Source organism: Ixodes scapularis, unplaced genomic scaffold, assembly GCF_016920785.2.
Source record: "Ixodes scapularis isolate PalLabHiFi unplaced genomic scaffold, ASM1692078v2 PGA_scaffold13__105_contigs__length_92229423, whole genome shotgun sequence".
Classification (NCBI taxonomy): domain Eukaryota; kingdom Metazoa; phylum Arthropoda; class Arachnida; order Ixodida; family Ixodidae; genus Ixodes; species Ixodes scapularis.
This window is the reverse complement of record NW_024609839.1, coordinates 87,070,178-87,095,134: the sequence shown is the minus strand read 5'-3', so window position 1 is coordinate 87,095,134 and position 24,957 is coordinate 87,070,178. Positions and strand designations below refer to the sequence as shown.

The window sequence follows — 24,957 nt, the reverse complement described above, 5'->3', positions numbered from 1 at the left end:
GGAGGATGACAAAGAAGAAGACTGCTGTGGAAGTAAATGACAGCTGTATGCTGTGCTGGTTTTGAGACGGTGGTGTGTATGTCCCCTTTTTGTTTCCTTGTCTCAATGTTTTAATTCTTAATTTGACCGTGCTGCCGGCCAATCATGGCGGTTCAATTCCTCGTCGACTTTTGCCAAGTGTAAGATTAGAACCCAAATAAGTAATTACTAATAAGTCTGAAGACCTGGCTAAACTCTGCAGCGTCACGCTGCTGGTGCTTCAAAAAAAGACTGTACCTCTAAAAAGTGCAGCGCGCGTTTTGTTTGCATCGGCCCTTATTGCCACGGAGGCCGCATGGTGCCTTAAGGGAGATTGAACCGATATGAGAAGTTTGAAAAATAATTCCCGAGCGAGCTTCCAGCCTTCCTACAGTTTGCAAATATATGATTCATACAGATGGATGACGATCGGAGTATTGTATTTATTTGAACGAAGTTCTCTGATCACGCCGATCGGCCGAGCCGTCATTCCGGAAGCAGACGGTGCGAGCGAGGCTTCTGTAACCGTTGCGGAGCTGATGGATTCAATTTCTTACTTGTTCTCTATCGTTCTTTCTCTATCTTTCTTTCTCTCTCTTTCCATTTCTCTCATTCTCTCTCTCTCTCTGTCTATCTTTCTTTTGATTTTTATTCTCTTGCATAGAGGGTATTCAAGGGACGCCATATTGTTGGACCTTCTTTTAATCAACGTTACTAGATCTGCGAGTTGACAAGCTCTACGGAAGAGCAGCGTTCGAAGTTGGTTCTTCTCTGTTGCACGCAATCAGGTACGAACGGATAACGTTACTAGCGCTATAAGCATCAACGCGTCCCCGGCAACAACAACAAAAAAAGTTTTTGAACGACGCTGTTTTTGCGTCGATTTTTGCGCAAACTTTATATTTACCATAAAAATAAAAATGAAAAACCTAATAGAAACTTATTCTACTGCAGGCAATGTTCATCCATTATTCCACCGGTTCCCCCGCTTTTGCCCAATGGGCGGGCTGATAGTGTAGCGATAGCCACCGAGCGCACACGACACGATAAAGCGCCAGGCGTTCCAGGAAGCTCGTAAACTGACTTTCATCGGGTAGCGTTGGTTGGGGGATCGGTGGCCGAGTGGGCTGGCTCACATCAGTTCGTTGCACATAGAGCCAGAGCTTGCTCTGTAGAACCTAGTTATCCTGGGTTCAATTCCCACCACTGCCCGTTTCGATCTCGATGAGCATCGTACGGGTGCGCGGTAGTGTATCTCTACAGCGTGATGCACGTTAAAGACCGCAGGCTAGCGGTTGCACTGCATGCACTGGCTAGATTGTTCATATACAGCTGCGACACCAGAGTCCCTCGAGAATTAAAACAGCGCAATGATCGTGGGACCACCTGAAGAAAGACACAGACACATCGCTGTGTCCGAGCCTTTCTTCATCTTTGCGATGATTTAACTCTCAAGTATGTCGTACCAACTCTCCAAAGCTTGAACTTTACCAGACGCCCATTGGGGATGACTAAGTTCCGGCTCTAAGAACATACACAACAAAATAATTATTACGTTGGTGACCAGCGCATGCTCAGAACTAGCTCCCATTTAGTGTCTTTCAAGAACAATAATACCCCATTCACACGACTGTAAAGGTACCTTTACCTAAAGGACCTTTATTCTCTGCGGACAATCAATTCACGATCTTCCGCGCGCGGCGTGTGCTCGCGACCCAAGAGCACGGGCTGATTCGCCGATAGCGAAGGGACCTATGTTAAAGGTACCTTTATGTTGACCGTGTGAATAGGGTATGACTCTGATTGCGAGGAATGGGCGTTGAACGTGCTTCCGAGCGCATTCCTTGCACGCAGTAAATTCAAAGTTAAGTGTACCCGTGCGCTCGCGGACCGTACGCACCGATCAAAGCAATCGCTTCTTCAGAAATGCCGAAGAAAGTTGTCCTCGAGCATCGTTTTGAGCGTGCGCCTCGACGACAACGGCAATGCTAACAGCGCGCAGGCGTACGAGGTGTACGGCAGCACTTTAGGATAGGCCTCTTCCCTGGTACATGGTTGCGCTTCTCATCAGACGGCACTTCGCTGCCGTTACTGCTGCTGCTGTTTCCGCACGTATCCATAGCACAAGCGAGGCCCGAGCTCGAGGCAGGAACGGATAGGAGCTAGCTTGACCCGAGCCGTGTATAGAGAGATTTTGGTCAATGGGAAAAGATGGCAGAGCTAGGGTGTGTACAAGACACAGAAAAGTGCTTGACACGCTGTCTTGGCCAACCAGAAGCTGAAAATAGGGAGAAACAGTTTTAATAAGTCCGTAAGAGTTAAATGTAGTAACTCTTAATGGTTGAAAGTATGGTGCACATGAACTTTTGGTTCTGGTCATGCAAAAATACGTAAAAAACTAATGTGCCGCTTGTACTCTCTTTGGTCAAAGCGGAGTCTGGCCGCTCGGACGGTAGATTCTCGGCCGTCGTCGCCTGCCGTACGGATTACGTCGATCGTTCTGCTATTCGCGCACGTTTTTTATGTCATCTATATATTTATATATCTCCCACCATAATTTTGCGCGACCGTGATCGAAACATCACGTGCACCTTATTTTCAGTCACCGAGATTGACTCCGATGCATTTTTAATTTCGTTTCTCGCTAAAACCACCAGAGTATTATTCGAGGCTTCTGGCTGACCACGTTCAAATTCGTGAAGATGCCCTGGAACACCTCGGCCCGCTTTCGGCCAATGGCGCCTCGTCATTTGCCTCCTATACTTCCCAAGAAATGGCCAAACTCTCTCTATAACGGCTTTGCGCTTGACGAGCACGGAACGGGCCGAGGTCGGCGAATACCGCATGGATGGGTGACTAACGGCTATGGCCTCTGTAAAAGCCGGCAGCTTAAGCCAGCTAGCCTAGACCGGCCAGAGCGCCTGCCCAAGCGACCTGCCTAGCCGGGCAAGTATCGTGACGACACCAAGCGAGCTTCCAAATGCGCGTACCAGCGGTTGCGTACGATCTTTATATTTTTATTTATTAAGTTTTGGACAAGATCTCGGTCAAGACAACGTAACTTACACCTTGGAGTGCCATGAATGTCAATACAACTAAAAGCTTCAACCCAAAATATCGCTTCAGTATCCCTTTAAACAGCAATGGCGATTGCGGTCATGATATGTTGAACAGATTACAGACCGCCGATTTGCGTTTTGACTTAATAGACATCGATTTCATGTCCAGGGCTTCCTGGGAGTTTGACCACGTTGCAAGCACCGTCAAAGTGTGCTTACAGACTTCCGTAGTTCACGCATTAAAGGATAATATAATATAAACTTCTTTTTCGAGTATCCTAAAACGGCCAAACAGACTTCAGTTAAATGCACCGCCTCGGGGGAAAAAAAAGAGAGTGAGAGTAAAAGAGACACGACACCGCGCAACATTAAAGACACCAAATTAAATACAAATGCAGAGTAGAAACAGTAAAAATATGAAGTAGAAACAATCAAAAACTCAAATCTACTAACGCAGTAAGTATACTTAAAATTAAAATAAATACATATAAAAACATAGAGAAATAGAGTGACACGCTATGAGGTGACCAAACGATAGGGCCTCATTTTAGGGGTAGGATTTAGTTAGAAGTAAACACTAATAACTAGCTCGTAAGTAGTTTATGATTGGTGTAGCGTTTCTTAAAAATCAGTTCTGATTTTTATTAAAACTTTTATACCATTTCTTAAAACTAAACCGGTTACTTGATGAAAAGCCGAAAAAAAACGGCGAACCTGCTTTTAAGAGCAGTGGGCAGTTATAATATTTGATCGGTGTTTCCACGTCTTTATTCTTCCTTTGCTTTGTTTGAAAACAAACGACCTTTCCAGCGGTGAGCTATTTCACTCTACTTCTCTATACTGGAAAGACATGTCTACTGGCACATGATAATAATTGATGCCAGGAATTTGTGGCTTCCGCCCTTTGATTTGAACAGTGTGCAAATAAACAAACGACACCAGATGGCAATCATTGCGAGGGCAGCCGAAGGTCACGTATCGCGAAACTGGAAAACCAGTAGTGCTAAATAGCGACTGTTGGTTAGACATTAATCTTGGTAAGCACGTGCTTGTCATTTCTAGTGACTCTAGCTTGGCTGTGTTTTAATTCAGGGCAAAAAAAACAACAGAATAACGTACTCTGCAAGCTTTTTGGCGTTACCAGTGGCACCTCGGGTTTTGTTGTCTCCTTCAATATCAAAAGTTGATACCCTTTCATTGTTAGAGCAGTTCGTCACGAGGAATTCGTAGATCACATCTTGAACATCAAAAAGGTAGCCGCAACCTAAAAGAAGATAGTTTATGCACTTTTTAGATCTAGTGGTATTTACTAGGTAAAAGCTAGTAACTGCTTGTCATGTATGGTACGTATCTTACAGCACACACGCTATCCCAATCGCTGCCCTAATGACTGCCCATGAGTCCTTCAGGCTGATCATTTGAAAGAAGTTGGTTGGTTAGTGATCACCTCGTCCGAGAACAATGTTACAAATGTGGTGCTGCTTTCGCACCAAAATTGTTTTTGAAGAATGTTGCTGAAAATTCCAAAGATGGTATCTCCTACTAAGAAGGCACGGTACAAATATTAATTATTTTCTACAGTTTGTAAAACAACGTTCCTATAGGTACCCATCCGTCATGATCTCGCTTCCCTGTAAAGCAGGTGCAGTTACTTGCTATCGTGCATTTGAGGTAGTAAATAGCTAGTGAAAAGCTATCTTAGAAACAAAGCAAAAATGTATGTAATTTTGGTTAGGACTTGGAAGGAATCCTCACTAACCCCAAAAGGGGCCGCCGAAGCTTCACAAAAAAAATAGCGAAACAAACTTAGGTTTTGGAAAGTTCAAGAAGTGCTTTTGTATCACATTTTCGGCTGCCACAAAAAACGAAGGAAGTCAAGTTTGCGGATAACATAAGCAGGGACCGCACAAGTGTCTCAAAAAACAGTTCTTCTCTCGCTTCTCGATACAACGTGATTCAAAACCTGTGTATCACAATCCGACGCTTCACGAGAAGGTTCTTTTTATTTACAGCCCGAACACCATGTCTGAGACATCAACACCAGTGGCATATTCCTATCTTAGTAAGACCCTCGTTTGGAAACAAAATTCAATCGACTCAAAAGTTAATCGACTAACCCTCCCCAGATGAATCTAATTCTTCTCGTTTTTTTCTTGCAAGTAGTAAAAGCTGAAGTTCAGGATAGAAGAGCATTTCTCCCTTTTCTTTCTGTTTTTATTTGCGGCATATTTTACAACGCTTGTGAAGATGCAACTCCGGTGAAATTATAGTTATATCTGGAAATATAAAATACTAAACTTTTCTTATGTGCAGATATGTTCGCGAATTTATATTATTGTATTAATGAAGCAGTTTTTCCGAACAGACGTAGCAACGCGACTGAACAGAGTCCTTATTTCCGGCAATGTGTGACATCTAAGTCGAATAAAGTAGACTTGTTGTCGCTTCTGCGCTTCATCGGGCATGTAAATTGCCTTGGAAGGCACATCCAATTGAATAACCGCAAAAATGCACATTAGAATCGCAATGCGCATTTTTTGATGACGGTATTGCTTACGAACTTAATGGGGACTTTTAGGGGACCGTTTTTGCACATTCGATACGATACGGTCGGCCCTCCAGTACGAACTGCACATGCCCTACTGCTGAAGACTCGCATATGTGAAATTCGTAAAGGAGAGCCCATCCTAACGTATCCAATGTGCAAAAAACGGTTCCCTAACACTCCCTAATGTTTCACATACCGATCATGGTCTCACCAAAATATTATAGCAGGCTGTCGCTCAGAGCTTCTTGACTTTGAGCCAAAAAGCCACATATCGAGCTCCAAATATTTATTCTCGATCACTAGAACCTTGTAAATTGGGTTTGGTAAAACATAGGCCTGTATAAGTTGCTATTCAGAAGCTTGTAGAGTAGTTCATACTAGACAGTAAAGCCTTTTTTTTTTTACATGCGTGTTTCCGAGGAGTCTGTAAATGGTTTCACCGTCCGCTGGAAAGAAAGGAATCAACACTTGTAAACTACGAGTGCATCCGCAGAGAAGCAACCCTTGGAGTAGCACTTCTAAGAAAACACTCTTGAGCAAAAATGGGTTGGAATGGATAAAACAAAGGCGGGCAGCGCAAAAAAAAAAAACGCGATTCGTTCATAAGGGTTTTTGATCTTATCGTTTACATGGGAAAACTGCATCGCCGTTTTGGAATAATTGCAGAGTACGTTGTGTACAGAACGTTTCTCGTCAAAACTATAAAACGCAATTTTTTTTATTTAGCACAAATAAAAACTAAAAGCAGCCGAAACTCATTTATTATCGAAAATTTTAAAAACACAAAACACATAAAACTACATTTTCAAAATAAGGAAAAATAATCCTTCAACAATTTGTTCCGTTTTTCGATTGTTTTTGGTAAAAAACGAAAGGCAAAATTATCAGTACGACAAAGAGTAGGGTCGGATATTTTTTGGTTGTCTGCTCTTCCCGATGCACAAAAAGGATGCTTACTGATTACCAGCTGAACGTTAGGAAAGCTGAACGTTAGGAAAGCGACGAAGAGAGAAAGAAACACACTGCTGGACTATCAACCCTTTTTTTATATACACTTCCTTTTCCTCAACCCAATCCTTAAAAGGGTAGCTTCTTCTTCTTCTTTCAAAGCTTATACTTAAACTTCCTTTTTCTTCTCACGGACCGTGGTGTTCTCCACCTCTTCGACTTTCCCCATCCCAAAAGGGTAGCTTCTACTACTTCAGTCGGAGCTTAGACAGAAACTTCCTTTTTTTTTTTTCTTTTTTCTTTTTTCTCACGATCCGTGGAGTTTTTGTCTTCTTCGACTTTCGGATCTTGAAAAATGTCTTTCTTTTTGTCTTTTATATTTCCGGTGGTGTCACCCTCGTTTTTCTCGGTCGGATCTTGGAGTCACAGGGTCCCAACTTGGTTCATCCGAGGTGCCGCTCTCTTCAGATACATTTTTTCTTTGGGCAAGAGCCCAATGGAGGCAACACTGACGCATTCTCCCTCCCCCTCCTCAATGGCCAACGCTTCAAGGAGCTCCCTTCCAAGCTGCTTTCGGTGTTTTGCTAAAACGGTGACGCTTGTGAAATCAGGAGCACATTTGCAGGCCCGACAATGTGCCGAGAGGTGGCCCGCCGACGTTAGTGCGGTCACAGAGGCTGCATGTTCTCTGGTGCGGTCGTTGATGCACCTCCCCGTCTGTCCTATGTAGCTTTTGCCACATGACATAGGGATCTTGTAAACCACTCCTTTTTCGCATGGGGCGTAGGGTGTTCGATGCGCAGTGCTGCAGGTCGTCGTCCCGTTCTGGGCGGTTTTCCGGTTCACCCTACGGCACATGGCGTAGGCCTTGTTGGGGGCGGAGCACACAACGTGGACGCCTTGTCGGCCGGCGATCTTTTTTAATCGATGAGTAATGCCGTGAACATACGGGACCACTGCGAAAGGCGTTGGGGGCTTCTTTTGAGTTGTTTGACTCTTCTCAGGATTTTGACGTACTTGCCTACAAAGCTTTTCACATACCGGTACGAGGAGGGTACTCGAGTACCCAGAATCCTGGAGTCGACCCAGCTGTCCTTGAAAGCAGCGCCCCACCTTATGAGGGCAGGACTTCTGTAGCGCCGAGGCTAAAGCTCTGGTGGCCAACCCCCGTTTTACGTTTTTGGAATGTTCCGAGGTACACGGAAGGAACCCCTTACATGAACGGGGTTCATAACTCCAGCACACGTGGGAAGGTTGAAACTCCAATGAGAGGTCTAAAAACCGTATGGAATTGTTGACCGGAAGTTCATGGGTAAAAGCCAATCCGTGGCAGCTATGTTCGAAGCTGCGCATGACCACGTCTAAGCACCCGTTACTCTCCTCATCTGCATCAGAGTTGCTTAGTATGAGGAAGTCGTCAACATACCGAAATATGGCCTCGATGCGTTGATCCTTTAACTGGTGTTGAATGTTCCTCCCGCACGCTGCTAGGAATAAATCGCTCAAGTAGGGGGCCACTCGAGACCCGATGCACACACCGCTTCTTTGTAAAAATAGCTGATCCTGGTGTGACACCACCGTTGCAGAAAGATATGCCGTCAGGAGCTGAACGTTCCGTCAGCTGAACGTTCCGTCAGGAACGTTCAGCTGGTAATCAGTAAGCATGGATAACCAACCGGCTCAGCTACAGGCCATCACAAAAAGGATCATGCAGAAATGTGTCCCTACTGATTAGAAGGCGATTGTGATAAATATTATCAAGAAATTTTAACGACAAAATATTTTCTCCGTTAGCTAATTAATACCCCATTTAGGGTTGCCTTCATGCTGGTGACGCTTGCTCCAAGTTGATAATCATTAAAAACAAATCTAGCACAATGCTTCTGAACTTTTTCAAGTTTATCTATTACATTATTGTCCCAGATAATTGCCGCGTGGTCTTTACATGGGCGAACAAAAGCAAAATACAACGTTTACTTAATTTTGATTGATCCCTGTCGGAAATTTCGTCTTTTAAAATGAAGCACACGTACTGCTTTTAGGGCTATCGTATCTACATGCGCCCTCCACGTTAAATCACTAGACAGCGTAACACTAAGTACTTTACATTTGATTCGGTTTTAATTATTTCATGATTTACTATATAGACGGATGAAGTGGGACATCTTTTTCTAGTAAATCTCACGTGCACACACTTCTTAGCATTTAGATTTATCCTCCAACTTAAGCACCATTCAAAAATTTGGTTCATACCTGTCTGTAAGAGATCAATATCGTTCACATGCTTAATTACCCTATAAACAATGCAGATCATCTGCGAATAGTCTTATATTGGATTGAATTTCGTTGGTTATATCGTTAATATATTCCAAGAAGAGCAGAGGACCCAAGACCCTGGGGGACTGCAGAAGTGGTACCTACACATTCGGATTTTTCACGTTTTAGCTCCACACATTGCTTTCATTCGCTGAGGTAGTCCTTCAGCCAAGCTAATTGCTAATTTAAAAAAAAACTCTTCTCATATTGCTTTCTAACAAAGAGGCAGGGTCAATACTACATGCGTGACTGTTACAAATGATAAGATATTTGTGAAGTGAGTGGCTAAATTGTGTGTACTTATTTTGTTGGATTGGAATCTATTGAAAAGAAAACAAACTGAAATGAATATTTGAACTTAGAACGGAGACATCGCTTCCGCTGAAAACTAAAAACAGGAAATTGTGTGTATAATGCAATTAAATGCAAAGGTGCAAGCGAGCTGGACAACAATGACGAAAATAATATTTGGAGAGGGGGAAGAAGTGGGAAAAAGGGTTTGTCCTTTGTCCCTCTTGTTTCTTCAGAAATTGTGTCAGTTAATTACTTTCACAGTTCAAGACAGAAGTTTATTGTATCGTAGTAATGGCGCGTTTGATTGAGTACTGGGCTTTGGGCGTTTTTCCATGTTGATGAAGTTATGCTTTTTAATTAAAAGGGTGTGCGAAGTCAATGTTTTCGCGAACCACCTTTGCGCAAAATCTTGGAGGCTTATTCTCGTTGCCCGGTATATTTAGGGCATTAGATCTAATATTTCTTAACATACATCTGTGATAAAATAACCTCCGTATTCATTAAGAAATTTTAAAGGTTAGTTGTAGTTTTTGTTATACTGGGTGATACGTTACTACTGTCGAATGTTTACCCAAACAAAATACGGCTAAATATTTTTACTCGGAGTGTAAACGACTTGTTCCCCACCAGGGGTCCGACACCAAGAAGTGTGACAAATCGCCAGGGAAGCAAAGACTCTTCGGTTCAAGATCTTTAAAAAAGATTGACTTTAAATGAAAGCCTGGAATACCTTTTATTCAAATTATATTTGTACTATTTCATCCATATTATAAAAGCCCTCGGCGTTGAAGTGGGTTAAAGATTGTTAAATCGTAAAGCTGTTATCAGTATGACTGCGCTGACCATCGCTTGTGTACGGCATATGGCATGCTCTAGCTGCTATCTGAAACGTAGTAGAAGTGTCAAAGTTTTAACTGTTGTGACAGTGGTGGAATTTCTTTCCTTTTGTTAACCCAATAAGCGTATCGGTTTAACGAGATTATTTATTTCGAAATTGTTCGCTCCCTGTATAAAAATGGTCAAGCCTCGTGATCGCTTACCAAAGAAGCAAGTTAAAAGATTATCTATGAAGAACCACACAAGCAGGTTTATCAGTACGTATACTTCCTTTCCCCTTAAATCCAGACGCGGCTGTCGCTACGAGCTGATGGGATTAATCAGAAAGCACCAAAATCTCACAAGCATAGCGTTCGTCATGTTTCTCTAGGCGTGCTAACATCGCTGAAGAGATCATAAACAAAAAGGCCTAACGACTTGCAATTTTTAGGCTGCTTGATTGGTTCCATTACATACTATCGCCGTATAGTGTACATTTACTCAGTGTTAGGCTTACCAACAAGAGAAGGAGGTTAATCTGGAAACCTTGCGCCATGTTAGCCGTAAAATAAATTGTGTAATTCAGTCTCCTGCTTTGCTGTGGATACATGCCTCGGTCTCGACTCGTTTTATGCCGAAAAAATGAATGGATGAATGAGAGCCACCATGAAAGACAAAGCATAATAGAAAAAGGCGAGACGTCAAGAACCTTTAATTGAAAGCAGAAAGTTGGGGCCTCATTGTCACACGATGATGTTAAAGGGAAGGCAAGCCCCGGACGCCAAATTGAGTATTCTTTTCGCTTGTCTATTGAGCTATATTGATCTGTCATTCTAGCCCTTCTGTAGCATGTTTACACCACATGCTATGAGAGCTCACACCCAGGGGCTGCTAAGAGCAGGGACTTTGATGACGTAGACTGCAAGCCGTAAAAGCGCCCTGGAAGCTCGGATTTAGCCCAGACCACCTAAAAAATCAATGCCACTGAGCAGCCTTGAGTACCTCGACGTAACATCATGCAGTCTCCTCCTACGAGAAGGGTAGTCGAGTGCTTTCTTTTAGATTCTGGGAAAGTGTTTCCTTGGGGAGGATGCGGTTTACCCACGGAAACCATAGCATTGAAGTTTTTGACCCAGAAGTGTATGATTTAGATGATCGAATGCTTTAGGTTAGTTAAATCCAAGACGATACCGATAACTATTCTTTAAGACAACCCTGAAACTGGGAAAAACAAGAAGGACAAACACGACGAAATCGAAGATTTCGTCGCGCCTGTCCTTGTTTTCCCCAGTCTCGTCGTTGTCTTAAATCATGACCGTAAACCAGCTCGCCTGCGCCCTATCACTCAATACCGATAACTAATTTTCCTTCATCAAGCGCAGTCAGATTTAGTTCCTTCTGCGCAAGCAAATCCGATTTTTGTGCCGAGACCTCTACGGAAACCAAATTGGTATTCAGTTAGGAGGTTATGTTTTTGTACCGTCACTAACTAGTTTAAAATAATTCTTTCCGGCGCTTCCTAAAAAAAAGTTAAAGTTTTGATACGAGAAGGTGGTAGCCCCTGTCATTTTTAGCGGCTTTTTTTATGCAACAGGGCAAATTTCATTTTACAGTTGTGCTGATCTGTCCCACTGCTCGCCTGAAAGATAGACACGCAAGGCAGGACATAACATAGCACAACTTTACTAATTACCCACCAGGCTTCGAGTCTCCGCCGCCGAGGCTCTCGTGCGCCACGCACGCGATGGTTCGAGAGCTCGTGCCCCGTGCCAGTGGCACGCTCCTATCGGACACCGTGGCGCGTGACTGCACACCCCGCTTGTCGCTTGTTCTCGAAAATGTTCTCAAAATTGTTCGTTGTCATCAATGTTTATGGTGGCCTCCGCAGCATCTGCTGGTGACTGGTCTGAGTGGCATGGAGGGCGGAGGAGAGCAGGGCGGAGCCTCCTGATAACTGCAATGGTGTGTGCAAGATCGTCCTCCCTCATTCTTTTGAGGTGTAAGATGGCAGCTCTTGCGGCGGCTGCCGACTCCAGTGTGCGATGAAGTGCCCCAGCTCTGTGGGTACGGCGGTGGATTTCTGGTACCTCACAGAGCGGGCACAGGAGTCGGCGCTCGTCCTCTGTGTAGCTTTCTGGTGGGTTCGCCGCGCGGTGGGCGTTCATCGTGAAACCTCTGAAAGGTTCGGGCACTTGGACGTCCATGTCGACTGTCAAGGGGCGCGGCTGGTCCTGCCAAGCAAAGCTAGACGACCCGGCCACTGGGTGTCCCTGGTTGTCGAAGGTGCCCCAGGTGGCCGTATAGAGCGCTGGTACGATCGTCTTGATACCCGGCGCGGGTGGTAGTTCGGGTTGTCCGTTCCTCTAGGCTGGTAGTAGTTGACTGGGTCGCCAGTGCCGGGGGGGGTGGTAAGGACCGTCTTACAGCCTGATTGAGTCGCGGCATGCTTGGAAATCAATATTAAAAAACTTGATGTTGTAATGTCCATTAGAAAAGCGCAAACATCTACACAAACGCAGCAATAGGTGAGCTAAGGTCGCGAGAACAGTCAAATGTATACCGCTCAAAATCGCGCGCAATCAATCGAAATAGGCGGTAAACTGCTGGTTCTCGGCTAAGCCCATCGTAATCTTCTTTCTATAATCTTCGTCTTCGTTAACGACGTTCAAGTCTTCGAGGGAGTAAACGGTAAACTAAGTGTCAGGCAGATCAGCAACACTCCCCACCTGCGAGAGAAGTTCATCAGCCGAATCGTAACACTGCTTGAGGTCCGTGACTTGAACAGGTCCCGTGAGTCGACCACACTCACTGTCGACGAGCGTGTACGTGAGGCGTAAAGTTTTATCACGTACTCTATATGGACTGTCCGACCTATTAGCCAGGGATGCTGTGAAACATCTGTGAGGCGTTACTAAGTGGGTGGGTCCGGCGCATGCACCAAGTAACCAGCGTGGAATTGCACGTCCCGGTGACCTCGGTTGTACTGCTCACCCTGTTGCAGTCGGGTGACGTCCAAGCTCTCTCGGGCATCACGAACAGTGTCCCTGAGTTTCCACCGTAGATTCCCTGCAAACTGGCCATAGAAGCGAGCAGCACCCGGATCGTCGGCAGAGTAACTATTTTCGAGCGGGAAAGTCAACTCCTTGCCAAAATTAAGGCGCGCGGGTGTGAAACCGGTAGATCGGTTAACCGTGGTTCGGGTTGCGATCGCGAGTTCTGGAAGCTTCGCATTCCAATCTTGGTGGCGCTTGGTGTGAGCGATCAACATCGACTCCAAATTTTGGTTTACCCGTTGGATAATACTTGCCAGCGGGTGGTAGGGGAATGTCCGTTTGTGTTGTATACCCAGGGCAGTGCAGGTGCCTGTGAACACTTTGCTAGTAAAATACGTAGCATTGTCGCTGATTAATCCGTTTCGAAACCCGAGTCTCGTAAATGTCTGCATCATGCAAGACTAGATCTTTTGAGACGTCAGTGATCGCAATCGAAATAACTCAACCCGCTTGCTAAAGTGGTCCGTGACGACCAAGAAGTACTGGTTGCCACAAGAGCTGCGTAGGAAAAGGCCCATGACATACACGGCAACGTATTCTCATAGGAATCGACTCACAACTGGCTGCATCAGACCAGGGAGTTGACCTCCACGCGGTTTTACTTTCTGAACAATCGGGCATGACCAAGCATATTTCAACACGTCCTGACGAATGCCTTTACAAGAAACAGTGCGGTGAGACTTCTCAAAAGTATTACAACCACTATTGTGACCGGCCAGAGCAAGGTCGTGGTAATATATTATGAAAGATGTGCGAATTCGGCGAGGTCCTATCATGGCTCGGAATGGAGTATCTGTGGGGCCACTCCCCTCGTCGTCTATCTGAGGTATGTATCGTAGTAGGAGACCATCCTCAGCGAGCAGGGACGAATCGAAACCAATGTCAGCGTCTCTATTGCCACGTCGGTCACGTGAAGACAACCACTCAGAGACCCTGTGGCAAAGCCCATCGTTCTTCTCTGCTTCACGAAGCTCATCTCGGCTGATCAAAGTACCTCAGCGCGAGCCAGCATCTATCACAGCCACTAAAATTGGCATCCTCGTACACGTGCTCTTTGCCGAGAGGACCGCGCGACACAGCGTCTGCGATTTCGTTTTGCGAACCTGGCTTGTGCACAATGGCGTAGTCATAGTTTTGAAGCGTATAGTGCCCAGCGTGCTAATCGTCCTGCCGGATTCTTCAGCCGCTGAAGCCAGGACAAGGCGACATTATCCGACTGGATCACAAAGCGCGCGCCATCAAGATACATGTTGAATTTCTGCAGGGCAAATAGGATGGCTAAGCACTCAAGCTCGCAAACGTTGTAATTCCGTTGAGCTGCTGTCAAGGTATGGCTAACAAACGCTACGGGTCTTAAGACACCATCAAAGTCTTGAAGAAGCACAGCACTTAAACCGTAACCGCTCGCATCGGATTACAGTACAAACGGACGGTTGAGGTCTGGGAGCTTCAAAGATGCTATTTTAGCAATAGCTCTGGAGAGCTGTAGGAAAGCATTTTCCTGTGCCTCCGTCCAACACCACTTGACGCCTTCGCGCAGCAGTTTGTTGAGAGGCCGCGTTATCTCTGCATAGTGGGAGATAAAGTGGCGGTAAAATCCAACCATGCCCAGAAATCGCTGCAAACTCTTTGCATCATAAGGGGAAGGAAATTCAGTTATGACCCTCGACTTGTCCTTGTTAGAGCGAAGCGCTCCATCCTCGATTACAAAACTGAGCAAAGCTAATCATAGATGTTTTCAGTTGCATTTTTCCTGGATGAACTGTAATACCAGCAATCCGCATGCACTTGAGAATAGTCCGAAGGTACACAAGATGTTCTGAAACGAGCGTGAGTAGACTACTACGTCATACATATATGCCATGACGTAGTTGTGCCGCGCATCTCCAAGCACGATGTCCATGAGGCGTTGAAAAGTGGCAGGGGAGCTGCTCAAGCCAAAAGGCATGCGAACAAACTCGTACAATCCTCTGTTGCATATGAATGCTGTTTTCTCGATGGCAGAGGGTTCGACCTCTATCTGGAGGAAACCGAAACTGCAGACAAAAGTCGCGAAAAAACTCACGTTTCCCAAATTGTGCATGATCGACTCAATCGATAGGTACGGGTACGCATCACGAACAGTTACCGAATTCAGACGCCGAGAGTCGACGCAAAGCCGAGCCGTTCCATCCCTCTTGGGGGCAAGGACGATCGGGAAGGCCCAAGGGCTCTGCGACTCATGTACGGCACCCGTGTCGATCATCTCTTGGAGCGCCTTGTACAGCAGGGCTCGCATGTGTACGCTGATCAGTCAAAGGTTGTAGCGTAGAGGCTGTGTACTCCCGATGTCAGTTGAATGCTTTAGGACACCGGTTCTGCCGGGGTTCTCCGTGAACATCGAGGAAAACACCTCCAGAACACTTCTGCAAAAAATCGCTTACCGCACATGGGTGTAGAAAAGCAGGCGTTCTAACGCCAACGTTATCGACACTGACGATACAATCCTCTCGTCTGGTAAACGGGATCAGTTTCGCGTCACTACCTAACCGGTAGCCTTTGTTCGGAAAGTCAAGGCCCAGGTTCTCCCCGAAAAGCTGACGGAGTTTTTTCTCGTTGCACCCGATCTGTAACCTCGCGAGCATTTCTGGTCCCGACTAGAGTGTACTATCCCGTCGCTAGCTTTAAGCGCACGTTAGTCTCGCGCAGGTTAGCTTTCTTCTCTTTGCAGCGTTCAATTTATTTTATTTTATTTTTTTATTATTTTATAGTAATATATATATATATATATATATATATATATATATATATATATATATATATATATATATATATATATATATATATATATATATATATATATATATATATATATATATATATATATATTGATGCGGTTAGACCGCAATCACATAATTTGGTTATACAAAGAACGACGAAGTAGCCTGGGGGATAAGGAAGAGGAAGTTGGTCGTAAATAAAAGACCTAACTGACAAGACCTGGTTGCCGTGTCCTCCAAGTCCTTTCACACCCTATATAAATATATATATATATATATATATAACGGGCATGGTGGCGGGAGGCCCAAGGCGTGGGTATATAACTGAGAAGAAAAAACCCTTGGTGAAAACAGCAGCAACGGACGATTTATTCTTTGACGTTTTGGCAGGAGTCCGGCCTTCGTCATATACACTGATCTCAATGACAATTGCTGGATCGCGCTTCCCGCTTTCGCAAGTGAAGCCACCGGACGCAACCTCGCTGGGATACGATTTCCCGTTTTGCTAGCCTTTTGGTGCGGTTTTCCAGCGTGCTGTAGACACGTTTTCTACTCGTTCGTCGTCATTCGCCGAAAAAGTTTTTTGAGACTCTTTGTATTGTTGAGACTTGCCGTTGTGAACACGTGGAAAATTTTACGAAAGCGCAGTGTCGCAGGGAGACGACACCACTCGTCGAAAGCAAGGGTCTGGCGGCGTGTTCAAAGCTTCCTTGGCACGCCAAAGTGCCGCGTCTCTGTGCCTTCGCGCGCTTGGATACCGACCAAGAATCGACGCCGTGTGGATGTGTTTTGCGAGTGCAATGTGCTTGAAGCCGTATCAAAAGGTACAACTCGTCGAAAACAAGTATCGCCGATCTCGCGGCGTCGTCAAAGCTTCCTTGGCACGCCGAGTGTTGCATCGTTGTGCCTTCGCACGCTTGGATACCGGTCAGAATTGACGCCGCACCAAAGTTCTGAACGTGTGTCGCGCGTAGATGCCTTTAGATCATTTATATATATCGGCCACGGAGTTCTGGATCGTCCAGCTGTTCCGGTGAGTTGCTATCAATAAAAGGGGGGAGATCTGTACGTGTTCTTATCTATACTATTAACCATGCAGGGCTATGTTCCAAATCTACTCTAATGGATTATGTGGGAGTACAAATAGGGCAACACTGTGGAGCAAGGAGGGTTTTCGAAAGCAAAAGTACAGGACGGTGAGGATGAAAATCTTTGAAGCGCGGCCGATATGGTCGTGTGCAATTTGTTGACCAATCACAATTAGGTGAGCCGCACTCAGACGTCAATTGCAATTCAGTAGGTTGATAATAAGCCAGCACTGATCAGTGCTGAGGAGCTGTTGTGCACGGTATCGTGTAAATCGTCTAAGGACGAAAAAAAGACGTACCTTACCCCCATCTTCCGTCGCTAGTGGACGCTGGATTAAGCTCGTTCCTAAACCGCGAGGGCCTAGTAAAGTAAGACGCTGATCCAGAGGCACATACAGCTTCACGCACATTTCACTCGCTAAACACATTCACACGGCGTCGGTTCTTGGTCAGTATCCAAGCGCGCGAAGGTACACAGACATGGCACTTCGGCGTGCCAAGGAAGCTTTGAACACGACGCCAGACGCTTGCTTTCAACGAGTTGTGCCTTTTTCCTGCGACACTGCCCTTTCGTAAAATTTTCCACGTGTTCACAACGGCGAGTCTCAACAATACACAGAGTCTTAAAAAACTTCTTCGGCGAATGACGACGAACGAGTAGAAAACGTGATTATTGAATTTATTGCCTTAAAGTTAGGGAAAGGGAAAGGGAAAGAGAGCTGGCGAAAAATTGGGCCAGGAGCGGGGATTGAACCCGCAACCTTCGCCTGACCGGGGCGACGCCTTAACCGATTAGACCATCCTGGCCACTGGTTTCGGCGGACTCAATTTCTGACCAGCTCTCTGTGTACTGTTTTTAGTTTCGAATTCGCTTAACTGGGTAGACGACAACCGTTGCTGATTTAAGGCCCGCGCTATTTCCGACATGCGGCGGTGACGTGGCACGTCATCTCAGCTTGCAAATGTCGGAAAGGGCCCGTCTTCCAGGATATCTAGGGAACCACTCCTCCCCATAGGGACAGGCTGCACCGTATATATAATGGGATTGAGCGAAGATTGACAAGTGCAGCCGTAGTAATATTGAGAACGAAGAGGGGAGAAGGTGATTATTGAATTTATTGCATTAAAGTTAGTGAAAGGGAAAGGGAAAGAGAGCTGGCGAAAAATTATATATATATATATATATGACCACTGATCTCAATGACAATTGCTGGATCGCGCTTCCCCACACACACACACATATATATATATATATAGATGTGTGTGTGTGTGTGTGTGTGTGTGTGTGTGTGTGTTTATTTGGCGCTCAACGCGGGGCCTGCTGCTCTCCCGTGGGACGGACTGTATACCATTTAACCCGTTTTAGGCGCTTTTAGCAGGGTTTTTCCCGTTTTGACTCTGTTCTGCCCGTTAGGCCTATGTGGCCGTTCAACTAGGCTTCGGCCACCAGACGCCATCTTTCCCATCCCTGTTAGGCCGTCGTCTCTATCGTGCATATTGTATAATAAGTGTTTTTCTTCTGTTCTTTTCTGTTCTGTTTTGTTCGGTTTTTGTGTTTTTGTCTTTTCGCCGTCACTTTCGCGATGAGCCACCGCAGAGCCGCCGCTGACCGAGCCGAGAGTGGAGACCAGGGGCCCTGTGTTACACGTTTTGGACTCCGACGGCGATTAGGAGAAGGAAGTGACGTCAACGACACAGCAAACGCAGATTGGATGTTGACAGAAGAAAAAAAAATCAACATCCAATCCGCGTTTGCTGCGTTGTAAACGTCACTTTCTTATCCATAGTCGCCGTGGGACTCGCAGGGGTGGATTTAGAGGGGGGGTTCGGATGTGCTGACCCCCCTCTTGATTTCTGCATGTGTAAAATTTTGGGCCGAAAACGAAGGAAAGGGGGAGGGGTTCCTAAGCATATGGCACGCTGAACAACACCTGACCCCTCTCTCAGGAAATTCCTGCATCCACCCCTGCATGGGAGTCCAAGACGTGCCACAAAGCCCCCCAGCCTCACCCGGAAGGCCTTATAGCTCGGGTGGCAAACCTATGTGACACGGTCACACAACGTCTTCTGCAGGCTGACCCGGGACTTCGAGGTCGTGGCCCGCGTCTCCAGGTGCCAGTCCCGACCTATACCGGCTACGACGACCGGAAGTCCGTGGCCGACTTCCTCACGGGCGCCTCGGACGAATACGTCCTCGCGCGCGTTTTGCCCGTTGACTTCCAGGTGAGAGCCACCCGCTGGTGGCGCATCGTGGCCCCGTTCTTGACCTGGGAAGACTTTCGGCGGCAATTTCAAGACAAAGTTCTTCCGCCTGGGTGCCAGTCTCGAGTCCAGCGAGAACTGGAGCGCCGAACTCAGCACCCGGACGAGACCCTGGTCGAATACGTCCGGGTGACGCAGGAGCTCCGGGTGATTGCTTTGGTCGGTGAAAGCAAACACAAAGAGGACGACCCACGTGACGATGCCCTTTTGGCGCTGCTTCATTGGCTGCTTGGGTTCGTAGCCTTGGCTGCGCTCGGACCAAGTGGAACGCGCAGTAGAAGGAGCAGAAACAACTTCCGTGTTTCGCATCGCGATTGTCCGCGGTCAGAAACATGTAATTTAATGCAATACGTAACGAATTCCATTAAATTACATGTTTCTGACATATTTCATTTGCGAATGAAAAATTGAGCAATTTTATTACAAGTCGATAAACTTTGTATATAAAGGAAGACTGGAGGAAATATGTTCATTCCTTAATACTCCTTTGTACACACTGTTTTCTTAGCATCTCCAAACTAAATAAAGGGGCCTGGCAGTCGGCAGACGCTCAAAACCATTCTTCATATCACAATAGCCTATAATTTTTTTTACATCTTTTCGTTCGATGCCGGTAGCGCATTGTTCGTCAGCTTGGGAATGACGTTGGCAAAGAGGGTGTGATACTAACGACATAGGAATTTGAAGAAGAATACGTGACCCCTCCTGTGTCTTTGACCTCTTGACTCTCGCTTATTCCCAGCCTGACGCGTCTAAAGTCAGCAGGTCGTTTGGGGCGAACAATACCACATAGAGGGAGCAAACAAGAAGCTAAGCACATTTGGCACGCTTTGCGGAATTCGAATAGACCGATCTCACTTATCGTTCTAAATATGCGTGACGCCGTCATTACTGTTTTTCGTCGGATGCAGGAGCCAGTTCACGAAATAGCTTGTGCCGCCTGGTGCTTTGCTCGCGCTGTCCGTCAGTGGGGTTATTGCGCGGGCAGAAGGACTACATTTCGCGTGAAGCATGGCGGCAGCCGTTGCGTATTGAAAATGGCTGTGAGATCGGTTTATTCTCAAGGCCCATTCTATAAATTCAGCACGCAAACGTTTTCTACGAAAAGCTTCACTCAAGGGTGATGAAAAAAAATATAGCAAAAACGACAACAATGCATTTTGTCTGTCAAATTCCCGATGTTCGTCGTCTCCACACGTGTTTGCGATCCTGCTACCAGTTGCCATTAATAATAAATTTCATTAAAATTATTACTAATCGCAATTGTCCTGCTTGATGCCAGCCTCTATTTTGGGGTTCGCAGCGTTTTTGTCTTCACCAAGGCAACCGGAAGCGAGCTCGCAAAGCAGTATACAGATGATGAACATGATGGTATGGAACACAGAATATACAATGCCGCCACTTACGCTTTATTTAACATGTTACCACTTATCTGTCCAGCTCTGAAACAAAAATACAACACTTTTTGTAAAACGATATTCGCTTGTCCAGCTTTAGGTATTTACGTTTGGAACTCGAAATTTAAAAGCCATGCAAATTGTGCTGGTCCTTATGACTTCGAGTCCTGTAAAAGACTTAGTCTGCGCACCCCCCTCACCCCCCCCCCCCCCCCCCCCCAACCAACATCATCGCTGTGGATTCATGCACTTCCGCTACCGGTGCACTACTATCCGCATACGGGGAACAGTGGCATGTAGCAGGAGGTGCATCGCCGCCTGTGGGGACAACGTTGAGGAGTTATGCGCTTCTGGGAAAAACAAAATTCCAAACTTGCAATCGAATATACCGTCTTCCAATTCTATCACTGAATAAAAAGGTTGCAGTCTAAGAGGCAAAACTTATTGATCACCCCTCGTATACGGGTGGTGATCAATATGTTTTGCATGCACTTCACCAAGAATAGAAAATGAAAGATAACAAAACCCATTTGTAATACCCTGCCTCTCCGAGTTTATATGACGCAGAGTCCCGCAGGTATATAGTGTGCTGGAACCTTTCTTTTTTTTCGTTTTGTAAGGTCGTTTTTAGGGTGTGTTTATAACTGTGAATTTAGTAGCAATTGGGAGAGAGGCAGGGGCTCAAATCAAACGTATGTCATTTCAAACACATTCGAAGTGTTCGAGAATTAGTGACTCTAATCGGCCAAATCCTGCACACTGGCGTCTATGATTCACTCAGTGCTAAACACCACTAACGATGTTGGCGCGTTTGAGGTGTAGCTGCCAACGCACGCGGCTGCACGCGGAGGAACGGGGCTCGGACCCCGCTCGCACCGTTTGTTTCTTCTATCAATCAGTGTTCTGGAAAGTTGGAGCCCACTCTCAGCTGTCATTCTGCGTTCTGGTTCAGAACATTCCTGAATGTACCGTGTGTGTAAGAGCAACGCGGAGAGATGACGCTTCTAGGCCGTCTCTCTTCCGTCGCCAAGGCAGGGTGCGTTGTATTTTCTATTTAAGTATGTAGGCCCAAGTTCTCCTTACTAAATGTTTATTTTCCCTTTCACATTGTAAGAATTGCATTGCTGCTACGAATCCCGACCGAGGTGCCCGCAATATGACGGAGGTTTATTGCGGAGAAGGCGCCGTGTAACCGAGCTTTCGGTTGCACGTCAAAAGATCCCCAGGTGGTCGAAATTAATCCTCAGTCCTCCGCTGGGGCGTGCCAGATGCCCCTCGTAGGTTCGGCACGTAAAACCCCCAAATTTGACTTTTTTTTTACATTGCTGCTACCCGTCTCGGAGACTGATACATATATAGCGCAGTGGTTCAGCAACACACTGTCATTTATAGACCGTTATCGCCCGCGCCGCGATCCCAGAGCCTCTGTGCATACCCTGCGACGGCCTTTTATCAGTTGCGGAGCGCCGCTCGCGTGTACAATTGCACTTGGCCGTCTCGCGGTGGAAATGACTAGGGACAATTTAACATCCGGGCCACCTGATCCAACACTTCAGAATCCCAGGTTGCCCAAGTATCTTCGCCTTCCAAAAAACAAATAGGAAGTTTTGGGGTGGCCTCCTTCCTTCTGGGCCAGCGTCGTACGACGACAACGTACGATGGTGGCCTACGACGACGCCATATGACGATGCCCTATCATGACGACCTACAACGAGGACATACGACGACGACCTATGACGACACTCTATGAGAACGACCTATGCCACGACAACTTACGACAACGAGTTACGACGACGACCTTCAACGACTACTTATGACAACGGTCCACGATGACTCCGTGCGACAACGACCGACGACGACGCCTTACGAGAACGGCATATGGCGATGATCTACGACGACAACTTACGAAGGCGACGACATGCGGCGACCCTACCACAGCTGCGTACGACCACGCCCTACGACAAAGATTACGAAAACGGCTTAAGACAACTTACGACGACGACCTGCGACGATAACTTACGATGGCGAACAACGACAACAATGAAGACGATTATGAGGGCACCCGACGATAACCACTACTGAGGGCGGACAACGAGAGGCACGAATTTCACGCGACGATCCCCACTAGAATTAAATGCCTGGAGAACATGAGACCACAATCGAGACTAAGGATGGCATAACATTTTGATACTGGGTGCATTTCCTCATTATTTTAAATGTATTTTGGTAAGCAGAAGGTCGCTGGTTACCAAAATGCATAAGGGGCTAATACCGCGTGCGTGGCAGTCAAGCGGACCAACGAGCTTTGAATCCCTCTTGACCTGGTTCTTTTTATTCCAGTAGCTTTATGGGCCCAACCACGCTCAAGGTAGCGAAATCAAGGCTATAGGAAACGGCCGTGGCTGTAGTGCCGGTGGCTAAAGCGATGGTGGCTGAAGCGCGCGTGGCTCAAGTGCCCTCTTAGTTTTCCTCAGAACTAGTGGACTTACTTCGCAGCTGTAAACGCCATCCCTTCCAGAGTGTCCAAAAGTGAAATTTGAACCATCATGAAACTGCACTCACGGTCGCCGACATCTTTCTAGTATTACTTCTGTCATCCTTTTCTTTCCCCCCTTCCCATACAAAGTAGCCCGCTAGGACAACTGTTCCAGAGAAACGTCTCCGTCCTTGCATCATCTTTTTTTCAGTTACTCAATCACTTAATATTTTGGTTTATCTGTGACATTGAAAAAAAAAAGTGTTTTCTGCTATCGCGGTTTGTTTTGAACCATACACTTTTTCTTAAATTTATAGTGGGCTGTATACTACATGTGAGGTTGTCCCATCCTATGTTACCATCAATGATCTGCTCTCGCAGCCATAAAAACATTAGGCGGAGCCTAGAACGTTCAGTTGATCTACAGGGGCGCCATACAAGTATGGAATTGATAAAAGGTTCAATAAAAGTCTAGAATGGATTAGGGCTCAGTCCAACAGCTGTAAAGGAATTCGCGCCTTGCGAAAACGTCTGCATGCCTCTTCGCATTGTTCCTGATTTTGATTTTCGACAGCTGCGTGTAAGTAACAAATAAAAATATGAAGGCGATGAGGCTGCACTGAATAAAGTTGCTCTTCCCTTGCAGCTGGTCACTGACGTCGTCTTAGAGGTCAAAGCTCTAGAAAAATGCTATCGCAAATCATAGACAACCAACAATAGTGATTTCTGCACCCAATTAGTTTTGTCTGTCGGCCTCATCTTTAATTTTGTTGGGGCCCTTTTTAGCGTTGTTTTTTTTTTTACAACTGTATTGTTGTTATTTCCTTAATGTGACGGGGAAAACCACGACAAAAGTGAATCTTCGCATTTGGCGTACAAACCCATTTGCTTTGTCAAGCTGATTGAACAGTTCTTTACTCAACCGGCACAGCACTTACATGGTAAATTAAGTTATTTTTTTATTATTTCTGGTTGCTGGATGTTTGGTGTTTTCCCAAGGTGCCCGCGAGATCACTTGCGAGTATTATCGGAGTTTTTCTCTGCATTAGAGATCTGCAAACGTTTTAACAAGGGGGCCTGTTTGGGGATCTGTTGCAGTCTCGAGGCCGGAAGCTAGGTAAGACAGCATAAACGAAGAAATACTAAATAAACAAGCTTAGAAATGCATTTAAATACAAAAATATAGACTAGAGTGAGATTTGAAAATAAGATGCATGCGGGACAAATACATGTGCTTTGTTTTTAAGTGCAATATGTGTCCTCTGAGTGTCTGCCGAGGCATTGATTGTTACGAGGCGAAGTCGAGAGCTCACGCAGTTCTCGTGTCCAATCTATGAGTCTCGCTGGATTGTCGGCAGGCGGGTGGTTTCGATCCCACAATTACGGCATCAAACATTTCGAAGGCAAGACTGAAAGAGATAGTCCCTGTGAGGATGTGACTTAGTGCGCAAAAGATGAAGGGTAGGTCAACCCATGGATCGGCTTGGAGGGACAAGGGAAGACGACGAAGGAGGGGAAGAGATGGGGAGCGCGTGCGCGGAGAGCGTTCGGAGGACTGGCCGGGGGAACGTGCTGGGTCCGAAAGACACCATCGGCCAGAGCAATCGGCTGCTCGCTCTTGCTATCTGACAAGCAGCCTTGTCCCAGCGAGGGCAGCGCAAAGAAATCTACGCTGCCCGGTTTCCTACCGCGAGAGCACATGGTGCGGTGACTCTTGGGTCATCGACGGAAGCCAACCGCTCCCGCTCCTGACTGCCAGCCACAACCGTGGCCCGACAACGACAGCTCCAGACACGAGACCCGCTGTTGCGCATGGTTGTTCCAAGACATGGGGACTGTTGCGTTCCCCTTTCTTTCATTTCTTTAACTAAGTTTTCTTTTTTTATTTCAGCATAAGTATACGAACTCTTGATTTCTTTTGTA

At 46.1% G+C, this 24,957-nt stretch overlaps 1 protein-coding gene and 1 non-coding gene across 2 annotated transcripts in view; both read right to left on the bottom strand.

Annotated features, from left to right (window-relative positions):
• The window catches only part of LOC115322970, a 77,469-nt gene extending 66,914 nt beyond the window's left edge, over nt 1–10,555 (bottom strand). Inside the window, exons 1-2 of the mRNA XM_040211347.1 lie at nt 10,501–10,555; nt 4,197–4,341 (exon numbers count right to left, since the gene is read on the bottom strand). Of these exons, the coding sequence (XP_040067281.1) occupies nt 4,197–4,341; nt 10,501–10,555 (200 nt within the window). The remainder of the gene's footprint in view (nt 1–4,196; nt 4,342–10,500) is intronic.
• Nucleotides 10,556–17,632: 7,077 nt separating this feature from the next.
• On the bottom strand, nt 17,633–17,706 carry Trnat-ggu. The gene has a single exon. It is a non-coding gene; the product is annotated as a tRNA-Thr (tRNA).
• Nucleotides 17,707–24,957: the final 7,251 nt, after the last annotated feature.